Source organism: Symphalangus syndactylus, chromosome 5, assembly GCF_028878055.3.
Source record: "Symphalangus syndactylus isolate Jambi chromosome 5, NHGRI_mSymSyn1-v2.1_pri, whole genome shotgun sequence".
Classification (NCBI taxonomy): domain Eukaryota; kingdom Metazoa; phylum Chordata; class Mammalia; order Primates; family Hylobatidae; genus Symphalangus; species Symphalangus syndactylus.
The window spans coordinates 85,748,337-85,766,726 of record NC_072427.2 but is presented as its reverse complement, the minus strand read 5'-3'; the positions used below and the strand labels follow the sequence as shown (position 1 = coordinate 85,766,726).

Sequence of the window (18,390 nt, the reverse complement as noted above, 5' to 3'; positions counted from 1 at the left end):
CTGATCCCAGCCAGAGGTCCTGGCCCCTCTGAGCCACTGAGATGCCTCCGCAGAGAGAGGCTCATCCTAACCCCGTGCATCCTGGGCCCCTTCTCGCCTCTGTCCCTCCCCGCATGTTCCTCATGGTCCCCGCAGCCCCTCACCCAGCTCAGGCAATGGGGGCAGGGAGGGGCCACACTGGAGGAGGCGGACTCAGGGGCAGCAGGGAACGTACAGGGGAGGCCGGGAGGGGGAGGAGGCAGATGCTCCGGGATGGGACCCTGGCCGGAGGCAGGGACAGCAGGGTGCAGCTGTAGCCTGGGGGCGGTTACTGTACCTCCACAGCAGCTGTCAGCCCAGGTGCGGGGCAGTGGGGCTGGAGACCAACACGGCCTGGGTGTCCCACAAGGGTGAGGCTGGGCCTCAGCCTGGCTGCCCCCACCAACCCCACCCTCCCCTGGCCTGAGGCCAGTCCCGGGAGACCCCACACTGCCACGTGGGGCTTCCAGAAGTTTCCTCAGGAATCTGCTCCTTGGGTCAGAGGGAGGCTCTGTCAGGTGGAGACCCTGCCCTTGTCTCCTCCGTCAGTGGTGTCCTGCCAGGCGGTGCCCGGGTGCCTGGGGTGGGGACTTACGAATTCGTCCTGCCAGGCAGTGCCCGGGTGCCTGGGGTGGGGACTTACGAATTCGTTGCTCCTCTTGTACATGTTGTCCTCCAGGTGACAGCGGCCGTCGTTGGGGGTCAGGATGGCGCCCAGCTTCCCGTCGCCCGCGAAATGGAAGCCGTCATCGGTGGCAAACACCAGCAGCCGCGTGACGTTGCGCCAGCCGATTTCCTCCTGAGAAGAAGGTGTGGGGGGCGGGGTTACCTGCCTCAGTTTCCCAGACCGGGCCCTCTGGAGCAGAGGAGACAACGCAGAGCTGGTGAGGTGGCCCGGAGGCTGGCACTGGTGCCCCTTTCCCTCGGGTCTCAGGGACCCAGCCGTGTTCCCCCAGATGCCACGCCCAGCAGGAGACAATGGCCCCCAGACACGCCGTGCATGTGTGAGGCGCAGGGAGCAGAGGCATGCGTGGAAAGGCAAGGAGAGACCTGGCTGTGGTCCCTGCACTTCAGAGCTGGGAACAAACCCTCAGGAAACCATCCCCAAGGGGAAAAACCCTCGCAGACGCGTGGGCCACACGCAGAACGAGTGCAACACAGAGGAAAACGAGCCTGAGGGCCCAGCAGGCCTTGAGTCCGCCACTGACAGCCCCTGGCGGGCGCATGTGTGGGCCGCGCGTGTCCTAGGCTGTGACCTCACACTCGTGAGCAGCGTGTCTGCGCTGGGCCTGCAGGGAAGCAGGAGAGCTAACGTGGGTTGTGAGGGGAGGACAGTGCGTGGCCTCAACATGGCCCAGGGACTGCGGCTGCTCTGTTAGGCTCACAGTCACAGACTGGGTGGGCAGGATGTGGACAGCGACACGCACTGGGCAGTCAGCGCCCACCTGGCCTGGAGGGAGGAGGGTGGTTCCACCCCAGGAACCACGGGACCAGCTGCCTAGCGGCCCTGTTCAACCCTTGGCCACTCACAAAATGTTTGGGCTTTAAAAGGTTTGCCCAGGGTCACAAATTTAATTCACAGCAAACAATGAAATCAGCGCATGATTTTCGAGCCCTCGTGGCCACCCTCCCTTCCTCCTGCCCTTTCCTGCATGGGCAGCAGCAGGGTGAGGGGCTGCTCTCCCCAGGCCCAGGCTGGAGTCCCTTAGACGACCTGCCAGCCAGGGTACCCCCCTGCCCCTCCACAGCGCCTGACAGAGCCCCCCACACTGGGGGAACGTGGGGACCCAAGCAGGGGTAGCGGCCTCACCGGGCAGGCGGCGACCTGCATCATGGCGTCCAGCCCGCCCTCGGGTGCATCCAGGTTTCCGGAAATCAGCTGCTTCCCAACCTCTGTCTGAAACTGGTTGGAGTTGTTGGTCAGCTTCAGCACGTGCCTGAAGGCAAACGGGGGCTGGCACTCTTTCTCCTTGTTGGGGCATGGGTTTCGCAGCTTCTCGGGGTGCGTGTTCACGAACGGCAGCACGGTCTTGTCCACGAAGGACCCGAAGCCTGCAGGGCACATGGAGGGGCTGGGGAGGTGGCAGGCTGGGCCTAGTGGGAGGGCCAGCTTCAAAGGGGCATGAGGGCAAGCCTGTTTCCTCTCTCCTAGCAGGGAAGTGGAGAAAGCAAGATGGCACATGTGGAGTGTGTGTGAGCATGTGTGTTGTGCAAGCATGCATGTGAATGTATGTGGGCGTGTGTGTGAACCTGGGAGTGTGCAATCATGTACATGCGTAAGCATAAGTGTATGCATGTGTGTTCCTGCATGTATGTGTGTGACCAGGTATACATGTGGGCATGTGAACACGTGCGTATGTGTATCTGTGTGTGTGCAGCCATCTATCTGCATGTGTAAACATGAGTGCGTACATGTGTAGCACAACTGTGTGTGCACGTATTCCTGTATGCATGTGAGCATGTTCAGATATGGACACACCTAGTTCACATAGGTGACCAGATACATATGTGGGCATGTGTGTTTGTGTATGATTTGTACATGTGAGTGAAGACATACATGGGTGACCATGAGTGTGCATGTGAGCATGTCTGTGTGCACATGTGGTCTTGCACGTGTGTATGACTGTGTGTGCATGTGTGTGCACATGCAAGTGTGAGCATGCATTCACGTGTGTGAGCGTGCATTTGTGCATGTAAGCATACATTCACGTGTGAGCATGCATTTGTGTGTGAGCATACATTCGCGTGTGTGAGCATACATTCACACGTGAGAGCATGCATTTGTGTGTTTGAGCATGTGCGTGTGAGCATGCATTGTATGTGTGAGCATGCATTCACGTGTGTGTGCATTTGTGTTTGAGTGTGCTTTTGTGTGTGAGCATGGATTCACGTGTGTGAGCATCCATTTGTGCATTTGAGGATACATTCATGCGTGAGTGTGCATTCGCATGTGTGAGCATGTATTTGCGTTTGAGCATGCATTTGTGTGTGAGCGTGCATTGCATGTGTGAGCATGCATTTGTGTGTGAGCGTGCATTCACGTGCGTGAGTGTGCATTTGCGTGTGTGAGCATGCATTTGTGTGTGAGCCCGCATTTGTGTGAGCATGCATTTGCGTGTGTGTGTGTGTGTAAGCGTGCATGTGTGCATCCCCACATGTAGGGGAGGTGGCAGAGTGCTGACATGAGAAGCCACGCCCGTCGGGGAAGACATGCACTGTGACTGACACACACGTGTGCTGGAGACTTGCTCTGTGGCGAGGCAGTGCTGGTGTAGAGCGGAGCCCTTGGCCCAGCAGAGCTTGCTGTGTGGTTTCTTCAGTGCTGCCATCGCTGTGCCGTCTATATGCGTTGTGGTCTTTAATGTTTAATAATTGGCACTGTCAGAATTTTGTCTTTTAAACATACCAAGAAACAAATAAAGGAGGTAGAAGGTGGAAGGGAAAGTGGAGGGCTGGACAATGTCTACAAGTGTTGGGGAGGCAGCCCTGTGGATGCCCTGGGGGGACCTGCATCTGGGGCCCCCAGATCTGCCCTGGGGACCTGAGTGCGAGGAGGCGTGTGGGCCACAGGCAGGAGTGGCCAGGGTCTGGGAAAGGACTGGGCCTCGTCCTGCAGCACCTGGCCTTAGTGGCCGGGGTCTGGGAAAGGACTGGGTTTTGTCCTGCAGTGCCTGGGCCTCACCAATGCGGCCGGACTCGGTGATCTCATTGAGGGCCTGGAGCAGGTCGCCACCCAGCTTCTTGACATTCCTGAGGTCATCAAGCATGGAGTAGGAGAGGTCCATCAGGTAGTACAGGTCGATCGGGTAGCCCTTGGCCCGCCGGAAGGTCACGTTGAACACTGCTGCCTGGCCTGCCGGTGGGGACAGAACAAAATGAGGCACACCTCACATCTCACACAGGGTGTCTGGGGGCGTGCGGCCCCAAGCGGGCTGTGCACTGGCGCCCTCTCCTCCAGCCCCCAAATCTTCCTGACCTCCCCTCTCCCTGCCGGGCAGGAGAGCTGAGGACCAGACACAGGACGTCCAGGCAGGCTGGAGTTTCACATGACTTCTGGACGCAGGCATGTGCCTCGCAGTGACACTGAAACCCCGCCTGGAGTGCTTAGAGTTGACGCCAGCGACAGTGGGGATGCCTTTCATTGAGAGTGCCGGCGGCTCACCTGGGCTCACACCTAACCCGGCCCCGTGCCTGCAGTCCCACGGGCGCCCTCATCAGCGGCCACACAGACAGGCATCACACGAACCTGGCACTTCCCAGCAAGGCCCATGTGGGCCGTCCCCAGGAGGCCCCTTTCTCCATCCCAGCCCTGGACTTCCGCTCGCCTGCATCTCAGTCACACCTGCGGTTGTGTAGCTATCTGTTTATGTGTCACCGCAACCAGCCTGTGTCCCCAGCTCCCAGAACCGTGCCTGGTACAAGTCAGCTCTCCATAAACACACATCACGTTAATGAATGAGCAAGGAGGGAGGGTGACCAGGCCTGTCCCCTCTGCCCCACCCTCCAGCCTTCAGCCCCCCTGGGCGGCAGGACAAGTGCAGAACCCACCCCACCCCCAACCTGCCTGCTGCCACGCCCTGGGAGAAAGGGTATGTGCCCCTCCACACAGACACACACACACACTCCTACACATACATACACCACATGCACACACAGTCACACATGGCATACACACCCACATATATGCACACGCACAATACTCACACAAATATACCTCATGCACACAGTCACACATAGCGCACACACACCCACATATACACACACAGCACCCACACACAGCAAACACACCATAAATATGCATACACACACCACAAACACCAAACACCACACATGCACACACACCACACACTCATACACAACACCAGACACACAGCACACATACGACATGTACTTGCTCATATACACAAACACACCACATGCACGCACACACACTCGCACACACACACCGAACACACACACGCACTCACGCACATACACACCACACACATGCACGCACACACACTCGCACACACATACATACACTGAACACGCACATACACACCACACACATGCACTCACACACACATGCATGCCACACACATATACACATGCCACACACATATACACATGCCACACACATGCACTCATACACATGCATTCACACCCATACACACACGTGTCACACATATACACACACCCCACGCACACAATGCTAAACACATACACATCACACACACCATACATACACACACACCACACACACATGCACTCACACACATACACACACACACACACACACATTCACACCCAGCACTCCTGGCCCTGGCCCTAGCCCTGCTGTGCCTTGCAGCCCTCAGAGGCTTCACTTGGCCTCTGGGCCAAGTACCCCAAGCACTTTCTGTGAAGAGCCAGACAGTAAATGTGTTTGGCTTTGGGGGCCGTGTGGCATCTGCAGTGACACGGAGGAGGCAGCCAAGACCATGAACCCACAAGCAGTGTGGCCGTGCTGCAGTCAAAGGGCACAGACATAGGCCTTTGGTGGCTGACCAAGGGGCCCCATCCCTTCCCTTCCAGAGTGGAGGCTCAGCGAAGGGCCAGCAGGCTGCGGGGGTAGGGCCAGGACCCCGCGAGAGGACATTCCCCTCCCAGATCCTGCTGCCCTGCTCTGGGAGCCTGTGGCCCTGGGGTGCTATAAGATCGCTCCCTGGTGCTCTCCCGAGCTTGCCTACGTTCACCTGCACCCACCTGAGCTCACCCGTGCCCTCCCAGAGGCCACAGCATTTGCCCCCTGCACAGTGGGGATGCATGCCAGGCCGTGGCAGCCACTCCCCCACCCATCCCCACGGCACAAGGATGCCCCCGTTCAGGCGCGCCCCCACCCTCCAGGACGATCCTTCCTGACACCTCCAGCACCACAGAGCTGCACAAACTCTGGCCACAGGCAACACCTCTGTCAGCCTCAGTTTCCTCACTGTGAAGTGGGGCGTGGGGAAAATACATCAGAGCTGCCTCCAGGGGCCACAGGGCCAGGCCCTCGAGTTTGTGGTCAGAGGTGGAGGTTCCAGCACAAAGGGGCTTGTGCCTGCTCATGGGGCAGCGAGGGGCAGGCCTGACCTTACCCCCAGGGTGGGGTTTTGTCCCCTGCTGCCCCCAGGGACACCTGGCCCCTGCTCGTGCAGGACCTCCCCACTGGCTCGGCCCCGTCCCTCACTGTCTCCCAGCCGCCTCCCTCCCGGCTGCTGCTGGCTCTCACCTGGCCGCCTGCACCCTGGGCCGCTCTGTCCCAAGGCTAACTCAGTGGCTGCTGACCTGGGCTTCCCCTGAGGGCAGAGCTCTGAGCCCCAGCCTGTCCGACACCAGCTGGTTCCTGTAAAGTCACCCCGGCCCCGTCTGCACCCTCTCCCTGGGAGATGGCTTCCCCTTCCTTCCCTGGCCTCACTGTGGCCTGGGAGGTCACAGGTCGGTGGCCACACCAGGCCTCCTTCTCCCATCTGCTGCACTACCACACCCGCCTTCCTGGAGCAAGGAGGGCACTTCGTTTCTTCCCTCCCTCCCTCCCTCCCTTCCTTCCTTCCTTCCTTCCTTCCTTCCTTCCTTCCCTTCTTTTCATTTTGAGACAGAATCTCGCCCTGTCGCCCAGGCTAAAGTGCAGTGGCACAATCTTGGCTCACTGCAACCTCTGCCTCCCAGGTTCAAGTGATTCTCCTGCCACAGCTGTTACAAGCGCGCACCACCATGCCCCGCTCATCTTTTTTTTTTTTTTGTATTTTTAGTAGATGGGGTTTCACCATGTTGGCCAGGCTGGTCTCGAACCCCCGACCTCAAGTGATCCACCCGCCTCGGCCTCCCAAAGTCCTGGGATTACAGGTGTGAGCCACCGATAAGGAGGGCGTTTCTCAAAGCACTGACAGAGGCCTGTGTTCTGAAACAGGTGCTCTGGTCAAGTCGGTTTGGGCAACACTGGTTTAAACAGTTACTTAGGTCTCTTGGCTGCCAGACTTATCAGAACCTTTACTCTTCTAAGAGTACCCTGGCCTTCTGAGTGTGTAATGGAATAGTGTTTTCCCGATGGTTTGGTCTCCCTTTAAAAAAAAAAAAAAAGGTGCAGAACGTCGGGCTGCGAGAGTGCAGACACTGGGCACCTATGGGAAGGGCGGGGGCAGCTCCGCCTGGGGACCTGGGGACGGAGCGGAAGGGCCCTGAGGAGCTCAGCTTTCCAGCAGCCTTGGGGCTTCACTGGCCCACACAGCCGCCCGACCCGGACACATGCCCCTTCTGGGCAGCCCTGACACCCCAGAGCAGGGCCAGGCTCCCAGCCAGAGCCAACAACCAGCACAGAGGGCGCCTGGCACCCCCACCGAGACCAAGCCTACCTGGTCGCAGGTAAAGCGTCACTTTTTGTGGGGACAGCTGCTTCTGTCCCCCATCATGGTCTTCCTGGGTTTCAGCGAGGCTCCTGGGGTCCATGATGTCATCAGCCGCACAGCCCCTCATGAGCAGCTGTGCCCGGGTGTCGCAGCGAATGGAGTCAGGATCCCCCGGCCCTGTGAAGTTCTGGGGAGGGGGAGTCAGGGGTCAGGAGGGGGCCACACTGCGGGGCCTGCAGGAGGCTGACTGGCTGTCGAGGACTGAGGACCCACCCTGTCCCCTCCTCCTCTGCGCCTGGAATTTGGGACAGAACTCCCTGAGGACAGAGACAGGGAGCTCCTCCGGCATCCCAGACAGCCCCCCACCCGCAGGCTCCCGGCCAAAGCAGAGCCCTGGGGGGCGGAGTATCGCCTCCTCCTCTGCCTCTAGCGGCAGAAAGGACCCAGGACCCACTCTCCAGCCCAAGGCTGACCCAAGAGGAGAGGCCTCAGCGTCTTCTAGCAGCTGGCCCAGGGGCTTCAAGCCCTTCATCAGCAGAACCTTTGTCCAAGGGAGTTGCTCTGTCCCAAAGGAACGTGGCAGTCCCTAGACCCCCAAGAAAGCCAGAACATGGGCACGTTCTGGGCCAAGCCTCTCAGAGTTTAGAAGAACAGAAGCTGGAGGGGAGCCTGGGAGGCCTGGCAAGGGCGCTTTCCTCTCGGCCACCTTGTCCCTGCAAAGCCCCTGGATTCTGGTGAGGGCTGTGTTTGGTGGGTCCTGTCACTGGCCCTGAGCCTGCTGCCTCTACGGGAAAGCGTGCTGGCGATGCAGGGCCAGAAGTGCGTGTTTGTGCACTTGCTTTCGCAGAGGGAAGCTCAGGAGGATAAGCCCGGCCCCCAGAGGCTGGTGAGTCCCGCGGGCAGGGGGGCAGGTGGAAGGGGAGGGCGACAGTCCCCAGGGTGCCTCTTTGTAGGGCTCTGACTTTTGGAACCACAGAAGTTTTTAAAGTCCTCCAGAAATAAAAGTACATCAGCAAGCATCCCAGCAAGAGAGAAAAGAAAGCCTAAATGTAATCTACACAGAAACAAACAAATCTCACTGAAAGGTATTTATTTCAGAGGAGCTGAAAACCTGCAGAAAGGGGAGGGAAAAAACCCAGCCTGACCAAGGTGGTTTCCACCTGGGACCTGGCCACCCTGCTCAGTCCGACGACAGACAGGAGCCACCCGGCTTCTCCTCCCGGGGCTGCTCGCCGCAGTGGTGTGGGCTGGAGGCCCCAAAGCCGCTCCCCGTGGGACGCAAAATTGAGAAATGAGGAAGTTGCTGATGGTAAGGAATGAGACACCACTTCTCCTGCTGCCCTTCCCTTCTTCTCCACCCCTCCCCTTCCCTAGTTTATAAGACAGGAGAAAAGGGAGAAAGCAAAAAGTTGGTAAGAAACAGAAGTAAGATGAATAGCCAGACTATCTTGGTGCCACCACCCGGCCCTGGTGGTTAAAATAATAATAATATTAACCCCTGACCAAAACTACTTGTGTTATCTGTAAATTCCAGACATCATATGAAAAAGTGTTGCAAAACTTTCTGTTCTGTCAGCCGATGCATGTCACGTTCCCCACGCTTGCTCGATCTATCACGACCCTTTCACGTGGACCCCTTAGAGTTGTAAGCCCTTAAAAGGGCCAGGAATTTCTTTTTCGGGGAGCTTGGCTCTTAAGACGCAAGTCTGCCAACGCTCCCGGCCAAATAAAGCCCTTCCTTCTTTAACTGGGTGTCTGAGGAATTCTGTCTGCGGCTTGTCCTGCTACAATGGTGCTGGAGCCCGGACTCTCAGGGAAAGGAACCAGAGCCGTCAGAAAAACATCTGATTCCAGGCTGGGGCAAGGGACGTGAAGATGGGCCTGCAGCATCATGTTGCTCCAGAAAGCAAGAAAGTGCTCAGAAAAATAGAATGGGGACACATGGACAGGACACAGAGCCAGACCCAATGGATTTGAGCATCTCGGGGAAGAAAGGACAGCCACAGATCATGCACTACTGAACAAAATAAAACCGTGGGTCACGCTGATGAGAGAGAGGCTGCGGAGGAGAGACCCTTCCTTAGATTGGCAGCCGTGAGCGGCAGGCAGGGACCCGCATGGCACCAATCTGCAGCCATCGCAGTGATGGCGGCTTCAGGCAGGGACCTCCGTGGATGCTGAGCCTGTGGGTGCGATTTGATGAGAGCAGAACGTCACCAGCCCACAGTGGCTGCGAGGGGATTGTGCAGCGGGATGGGGAGGCTGGGGGGATGCCGTCTCAGCAGAGCCGTCCACGCTGACCTCACCAGGACTGGGACGGGGCAACAGCAGTGCCTCTCGTGGGCACTCAGGACACCGTCACTGAGGAGTTTCTGCCAAAGCACACCTGGGTCCAGGCAGAGGAAACTCCAGACGAGACCCCGAGGGTCATGCTACAAAGCTGCTCTCCTGACTTCCTCAGAAACTCCCAAGGACGGGAAAGACAAAAAAAGCTGAGGACTGGTCCAGATTCAAGAAGCCCAAGGAGACGGCTGAGCATAGCGCTAGCCTGAGTGAGGAGATTCAGAGCGTTAGATGGCTGAGCGCAGGGTGTGAACCTGGGTTAGGAGATTTGGGGCCTGAGACGGCTGAGCACAGAGTGAGCCTGGGTGAGGAGATTTGGAGCATTAGGTGGATGAGTGCAGCGTGTGAACCTGGGTTAGGAGATTTGGGGCCTGAGACGGCTGAGCACAGAGTGAGGCTGAGTGAGGAGATTCTGAGCCTGAGACAGCTGAGCCCAGGGTGAGCCTGGGTGACAAAATCCACCAGGAAAATATGCTCATGAAGACATCATTGGGACAACCAATAAGATATGCGCAGTGTGTAGGTTTGATCATAATGAGATACCAATGCTGAATTTCCTGAATTTGATACATGAATTTATCAAATATAGATATACATGTATCAAAATACATTTCCTCTCAGCCACCTTGTCCCTGCAAAGCCCCTGGATTCTGATGAGGGCTGTGTTTGGTGGGTCCTGTCACTGGCCCCGAACCTGCTGACTCTGCGGGAAAGCGTGCTGGCGATGCAGGGCCAGAAGCGCACGTGTTTCTGCACTTGCTTACGTGGTTTTGTACGTGAAAACCTTGTTCTTAAGAAAGACCTCTCTTGAAGTACTAAGAGACAAAGGGCTCCATGTCTACAACCTACTCGGAAATGGCTGAGAAAAAATGCAAGTGTGTGTTCTGTGCCTGTTTCCAAATAGACCACACATCAGAACCTCAGGGGCCCCTTGAGGGGAGGGTGAGGCCAGGGTCTGGGGACCCCCCCCATAAGAAAATGGAGTTGTTGGTCCTCTGGGTGCCACTGGCTTCAGGGGCAGGAAAGGGCCCCCACCCAGGAGCTGGGCAGGTGGGGAGGGGCCCAGGAGGCGCTTACCAGCTTCTGGCACCAGGTGCAGCCGGGCCCCAACTCAATGCATTCTCGGCAGCTGCTGGCCTTGAACTTCGTGCACTCCTGAGAGAGGACTGAGGGACGAGGCCGGCTGGTGAGTGGGTGCTCTGGGCCGCCCTGCCCACACCCCAGGGGAGCAGAGCAGGAGGGTCAGAGGAGGCCCAGAAAGACAGGGAGGCAGCCTCCAGGAGGAGACCCTGCATCAGCCACCACCCCCAGGTGCAGAGAGGGGCCCTCGGGAAACAGCACAGCTACAGCCTCCTGGCACGTGGGGAGACGCGGCCCGAGTCCCCGACCTACCCCCAGTGGCAAGGTCCTTCCCCAGCCTCCCGGGAACTTCTGTCTATGGGAACATGCGGGCAGACCCTGTTCTCCCTGACCGGAATGTCACATGTGGAGTCCCCTCCGTGGAACACAGAACTCACCGCACCCGAGGGAGAGCAGCCCCACCAGGGCGAGCAGTGGGGGGCGCAGGCCCAGCATGTCCTGTGGAGGGAAGGGGTCTTGGTGACGGTCTCAGGCCCAGCCCCTGGGGCTGACCAGCCACGAAGCTCCCCTCCAGCTGGCCTGGGACAAGGAGCTGGGGCCCTGTCCCTGCTGCAGGGGGTAGGTTAGAGTCAGGCCAGCACAGCTGCGCTGGGCCTAGCTGCCAACAGCCAGGGAGGGAGGGATGCCGGGCCCGGCAGTGAGGGCAGCACACCTGCTCATCAGCCAGGCACCCAGGACAGCTGCAGTGGGCCCCTGCGGAGACACACAACACAGGCACACACACACATGCAGACACGTACACACACCACACATGCACGTGTACATGCATACAGATGCATGCCTGACCACATGTACGCACCACATGCATGCACACACGACACATACACGTGGATGTGTCACACCACACATATGTACACAGAGATGTATACACCCCTTACCCACACCATACTCCCCATAAGACACTACATACCACATACAAATACACACATGCACACGTACACACACGTACACACCACACAGGCACACACACCACACGCACATACCATGCGCACGTGCAAATGTACGCGCACACACACACACCACAACCCCACACACCCGGTGTGTGCACTCTGCCCCTGTGTGCCCCAGGTCCTCCGTGAGCAGAGCCTGTGCTTGGAGCAGAGCCGGGCTTGGCCCTGTCTCTCTGTGGCAGAAACACGGCCAGGAAGAGAAAGCTGGCTTGATGCCCGCGGGTGCCAGGCTGTGTGCAAGGCCTGCCCAGGAGCCCTGCAGTCCTTGCCAGGTGGGAAAAAAGTCACCTGTTTTGCCCAAGCCACCAGTTCCCGGGGTCCTGCCCTTATGTTTCCAGATACACACCCACCCCGTCCTTAACCCAGGCACCCATAGTCAGGGGCGGCTCGGCGGCCACTCACAGGCCCTCGGCCCCAGAGGCAAAATGACGGATCCAGGCCTCAGCCTGGTGCTGGAGGCTGGCAGCACCTCCTAGCAGGCAGCAGGGCCGTTCCACCCCTGGGCTCCCTTCCCTCCATCCTGGAGGTGCCCAAACCAGCCCTAGGTCGGCTCCTTGGGGGGGTCTTAGGGCTTCCTAGGTGAGGTGGGCCCCTGGGTCTGTCCTCCCAGGACCTGAGAACGTTGTAGCTGGCTGGGACCCTTTTATCTGGCACCAAGAAGGTGGAGAGGTACTGAGAAGGGGCACCCAGGAGCCTTCCTGCCATGGTGGGCAGGAAGACATTTCTGTTACCCTGGGGCTGTTATCAGAAGCAAAGATCAACACGCCTCCCCCAGCAAATGCCAGTTCCTTTCACGGCCTCCCAGGCTGCTGGGAGTTTCTGCCCCACTCCCTTCCCTCGGGTGGTGCTGGCAGGGTCACCCAAGGTTCAGTAGGCAGACCCAAGCCAGCAGAGCCCCAAACTAGGGCCTGCCCACTTTGAAGACAGCGCTGGGTGCTGTGCTGTGGCCCGGGAGGCTTGGGTGCCCTCAGCCACAGGCCCTGGCTCCCCTCCATCCCCCCAAAGCCCTGCACCTGTGCCGGGGGCTCTGAGACCGACGGAACACCCACCAAGGGCCCATCTGAGGATCCCACAGCTTAGAGGCCCCAACCAGCCCCAAGGTCCTGTTGTTTTGGAGGTGACCTCATTCCCTGGTTCCCAGCAAAATTATAATCAGAATTCAAAAATGTCAAAAGGGAACCCTTGATCCTTCCCGTTCTGAAAAACAGAACCTGCACCCTGCTGTAACTTCCTGGAGGAGGTGGTTTTGGTTCACACTGGGCCCACCCTGTGTCTGAAAGCCCCCACGTCTCTGATCATTGGGGGTTGTGGTTCAGGCCAAGGCCAGTTCCAGCTCTCCATCTGGGCCCCCTCAAAGTCCTGTGCCTGGACTGACCTTGGTGCCACGAGTGCCCACCAGCCCCTCAGCTGACCGGAGGCCCTGTGCATGCTGGAGCCACCCCAGGGTGCAGGGTCCAGCCGGCTTCAGGACTCCCCCAGGTCGCAGCTGCGCCAAGTGGGGAGGGGGTGCAGACCTGCCCTGGCAGCCTCAGCCAGGCTGGTAAGGACCCACACCCCAGCTCCACGCTCTCCCTGGGGCCGCAGACTTGACGTCTCTGCCCCTAACACAGTCATGACCAGCGGCATGCAAACACTTCGTACCCTCAAATGGGGAAACTGAAGCCCCCAGCAGCGGCAAGATATGGACCTGGCACCCAGTTACCCCGGGCACCCCCACCTGTCCCCAGGGAGAGGGGGGCAGGCGGGGAGCCACCGTCTCCCCACTGTTGCTCCTCCATGAACAGCCCTGGGGGGCTCGGAGCTCGGGGCACAAGAGAAGTCAGGCCCTGCCCCACCTCCCGATGCCAGTGGCTTAGCCCAGACAAACAGCCGGGGACGAAGGTCGGCTTCAGGAGGTAAGGCAGTGCACTGAGCCTGGCAGCCGGCCTCCCTTCTGTGGGAGAACAGGGCAGGGCAGCCCCTCTGCCCAGCAGCCAGGATGGCCCATGGAGGTCCAGGGCTTCACCTGAGGCCTGAGAGACCAAGACCCCATCAGGCCTATCGGCCTCGGTTTCCTCCGTGTGCCTGGAGGTGGTCGAAGGGCCTGTGCCAGCTCCCTGGGGGATGGGAATGGGTAAGGCACAGATGTAGGGCAGCATTCAGGCAAACAGGCAGGTGCCTGGCCACTGACACTTCAGGTGCCCTGAGGCTAAGCCGGCAGAGCTGCAGGGCAGGAGGGGAGGAAGAGCACAGACACCCCCGCACCCCAGCCCCTGAGCTGGCGCCAGAGCTCTGGCCTGGAGCCTGATCACCCTGTGGCCCTCCCTGCTGCCCCACACTGGGGTCGGGTCCCCTCCTCGTCCTCCAGCTCCCGGACTTCCCCCGTCTAAGGGCGGGTGGGTCCCCTTACCAAGACCTAAGGTGCAACACCCAAAGCTGAGGCTGCTCAGGAATCCACAGCCCCACAGGCCTCTCAGAACCTTGCATCAGATTCGCCCTTGACCTCAACCCTGCCCGAGAGGGAAGTGCTGGGGCAGCCCCAGCCCAACTGCAGGAAGTGGTACCTGTCACCAAGTCCCCTGCACAGGGGAAGCGGGGGGGGCTGACGGGGCAGGACCAGGGGGACGAGTTCATCCTTCACAGGAGAACCCCTCGGGGCCGGGCGTCCTTCCCTCCTGGGCACCAAATGAACACAGCTAACAAGAACCCCACTTCGTGGCGAGCAAAGCTCTGAACATTCAGGCTCTGAGACACAAAAGCAGTGTCAGAAGAGATCGGCAGCAGATCCGGGGGCCAAATCACACACACCCTTTCACAGAAGTAGAGGACAGAACAGGAGCAAACACGGGAAACGAAGAGGCCGGCCTGGTGGCTGACGCCTGCAATCCCAGTGTTTTGGGAGGCCAAGGCAGGAGAATCACTTGAGGCCAGGAGTTTGAGAGCAGCCTGGGCAACACAGTGAGACCCCTATCTCTACAAAAAATAAAAATAGAAAACAAATTAGCCAGACATGCATCTCTAGTCCCAGTTACTCAGGAGGCTGAGGCAGGAGGATCACTTGAGCCCAGGAGGGGGAGGCTGCAGTGAACCCTAATGGCACTACTGACCTCCAGCCTGGGTGACAGAATGAGGCCCTGTCTCAAAAAAAAAAAAAAAGAAAAAGAAACGAAACTTCAAGCAAGACAGCAGAGAGAGCGCAGAGCCTATGCTGGGAGAGGAATCGAGCGGGGTCAGGCTTCCTTTTTGTTTTTTGTTTTTTTGAGACGGAGTCTCGCTGTCGCTGTCGCCCGGCCTGGAGTGAGGTGGCGCGATCTCGGCTCACTGCAAACTCCGCCTCCCGGGTTCACGCCATTCTCCTGCCTCAGCCTCCTGAGTAGCTGGGACTACAGGCTCCCGCCACCACACCCGGATAATTTTTTTTTGTATTTTTAGAAGAGACGGGGTTTCATCGTGTTGGTCAGGATGGTCTCGATCTCCTGACCTCGTGATCCATCCACCTCGGCCTCCCAAAGTGCTGGGATTACAGGCGTGAGCCACTGCGCCCAGCCTCAGACTTCCTTTTTGCAACCCCGTAAAACCCTAAGATGAGACTGCTTAAGGAACCGGAGGCCCCACAGACCCATTAGAACGTTGCATCAGAGCTTGCTCCTGCCCGTGCTGAAACCCACCTTGCGCTGTCTTAGAGGCGACACGCTCGCAGCAAAGTGACTTGGAGGTGCATGGGAAGTGATGGACGATGCCGGCAGGGGACAAGTTTGGAAGGAAGAGGAGGTGGGAGCCAACCCCTGCGCTGGGCACTGAAGGCTCAAGGGATGATTATAAACTAGGCATCCACCTTTTAAGCCAAAAGCCAGAGCATCAAGATGGACTCATTTCTGCTTCGTAGGAACATGATAGAGAACTGGAGAGAAGTGCCATTCAGGTGGGGGCTGGAACACTGTTCTTGGATCACAGAGGCTCCAGGAAATCCAGGCACAAAAACAGGTCAAATCAAATAGGAACGAGTGGGAGCAGAGAGGACGCAGGAAAACCCCACCCATGTCTCCTCTGAACCTCTGACCCTGCAAAAGTGTATTTTCCCAAGGGTCAGGGAGACGTGTTCCTACCGTTGGTTTGACTATCTGTGAAGTTTGATAGCACGGTTTTTTTTGTTGTTGTTTTTTTGTTTTGAGATGGAGTCTCACTCTGTCATCCAGGCTGGAGTGCAATGGCTAGATCTCAGCTCACTGCAACCTCCGCCTCCCATGTTCAAGCAATTCTTCTGCCTCAGCCTCCTGAGTAGCTGGGACTATAGGTGCGCACCACTAGGCCCGGCTAATTTTTGTATTTTTAGTAGAGATGGGGTTTCACCATATTGGCCGGGCTGGTCTCGAACTCCTGACCTCGTGATCCGCCCTCCTCAGCCTCCCAAAGTGCTGGGATTACAAGCATGAGCCACTGCGCCCGGCCTGATAGCACAAATTTTAAAGGCCACAATTTCTGGCCAAATGAAATAAAAGGCGACACCCCGCCCCGCACACACACACATATTGATAAGGAATGCTAAAGTACTCTGCTAAATACCTGAAGTCAAAGGGAAATCAAATGATATTTACAGCATTTTAGATAAGGGGACATCTCTCCTCCGTCTAACACGAAGGAGACTGTCTGTTCCCGGGTGGCGACGTGAGGCCGAGGCCCCGGACGCTCTTGCTGTGGACATAAAAGAATGGCCACAAATGTGTAGGACTTCAGTTTTAGGGAATAAAACAATAAAGGAAATAGAAGAATAGGTATCTGAGAGTAAGGAAACCTCAGCATAAAAGCTAAGGGGAGGCGGGGCATGGTGGCTTATGCCTGTAATCCCAGCACTTTGGGAGGCTGAGGCAGGCGGATCACCTGAGGTCAGGAGTTTGAGACCAGCCTGAGCAACATAGTGAAACCCCATCTCTACTAAAAATACAAAAATTAGCTGGACGTGGTGGCGGGCGCCTGTAATCCCAGCTACTCGGGAGGCTGAGGCAGGAGAATCACTTGAGCCCGGGAGGCGGAGGGTGCAGTGAGCCAAGATCTCACCTTTGCACTCCAGGCTGGGCAACAAGAGTGAAACTGTCTCAAAAGAAAAAAAAAAAAAAAAAAAAGCTGAGCGGGAAAATAGCAAGAAGACAGGCTGTAAAAATGACACATGTTGTACATAACAAATTGCATAGAGGAAATAGCTATTATCTCTCTAGTGCAAAAGGTAAATGGTAATCCTCACCTCTAAAGAGATCAGGGCGAGGTGGTGGGCACCTGTAGTCCCAGCTACTTGGGAGGCTGAGGCAGGAGAATGGCGTGAACCCAGGGGGCGGAGCTTGCAGTGAGCGGAGATCGCGCCATTGCACTCCAGCCTGGGGGACAGAGCGAGACTCCGTCTCAAAAAAAAAAAAAAAATGGAATTTCATGGTGGCCGATGAATTATGCTGAAATTGCTCCTCCAGATTCCAAAGCCACCGGCTTTCTTGTTCCCACTGTGACATTGATGAGGATGCTGCTTCATGGCAGTGGGACCTCCCTGCTGGCATGGGCTTGTTGCCACTGTGACTCACCCATTCACCCATCCGTGGGACAGGGGCTTGCCAGCCTTTCCTCTAGGCACGGCACAGGGGCTCCGAGCTGTGCTCCAGGACTCCTGGACTCTGCCCTCTGCTGAGATACTCAGCACCTGTTTTCCCCAACACCTATCCCAAGTTTCCATCACACACAGAAACCTCCTCCACTCCCAACACCAACATGTGTCCCCAGCGAGGCTGTTTACAAATCAGCTGGGCAGGAAGCTGCTCCCCTGGGGCTAACTCTCCTGCACTCTCCGACCCTGAATGGCCGGAGAGAACGTGCAGCCCCGGGTGTCCTCTGCTTAGGACAGTACCAGGGCCCTCTGTGTTCACTTGGGGCCTGGGCTGTACACACACGGGCTCAGAATCGACAAATGCAACCATCTAATCAATGCCCCATGTTAGTGCCAGTTTGTGCCAAGTAGAATGGGAGGGATCATTGCTGGCACCAGGTACAGCTTGGGGTGGGTATCACCCACATCACCATAATTGCTAGGCGCCCACTATAGAGCCCCTTGAGTTGGAGCTTCCCAGAGACCTGGCCTGTACCTGCTGGGCGAATGCCTGTGTTACTGACCCCTGTGGCAGCTGGCATTCTCTTCCGGGAACAGGAGCCAGCCTCCAGTGACATGGCCTCAGCGGGGACCATGGTTCTCTAACACAGGACAGGAGTGCAGCAAGGGGGGCCCACACAGGACCTGTTCCGTGGAACCGCCACAGGCGTCACGCTGCCCCATCCACAGAGGCAAATGCCCCACAGCCCTGGTACCTGGTGGGGCCCGGCCTGGGCCAGAGTGGACAGAGCTGGGCCTGGCAGGAGCCCTGGGGAAGTGAGTTCAAGTTACACGGTTGACTATAGAGACAGCAGGAGTGTGCACAATTGGCCAGACCACCCCTCCAGTTTCACAGATGGGGAAACCGAGTTGCAGGGGACCAAATAGCCTGCTCACCCCACGCCCCTTCCAGACAGGGTGCAGACAGGGCCCCTCCCATCTCCTGGACGGCTGTGGCCCCTGTGCAGAACTTCCTTCATGGGCACCT

General features: G+C 57.9%; 1 protein-coding gene across 4 annotated transcripts in view; it reads right to left on the bottom strand.

Annotated features, from left to right (window-relative positions):
- ITGB2 (integrin subunit beta 2) overlaps positions 1-18,390 on the bottom strand; it is a 45,802-nt gene that overhangs the window by 13,966 nt on the left and 13,446 nt on the right. For 2 of the 4 annotated variants that reach the window (XM_055279931.2, XM_055279930.2), the window contains exons 2-7: positions 11,225-11,285; positions 10,785-10,873; positions 7,371-7,551; positions 3,701-3,871; positions 1,829-2,070; positions 662-817 (exon numbers count right to left, since the gene is read on the bottom strand). In XM_055279931.2, coding sequence (XP_055135906.1) covers positions 662-817; positions 1,829-2,070; positions 3,701-3,871; positions 7,371-7,551; positions 10,785-10,873; positions 11,225-11,282 — 897 coding nt within the window. In that variant the 5' untranslated portion in view covers positions 11,283-11,285. The other 2 variants (XM_055279932.2, XM_063640494.1) reach the window with 2 other exon arrangements.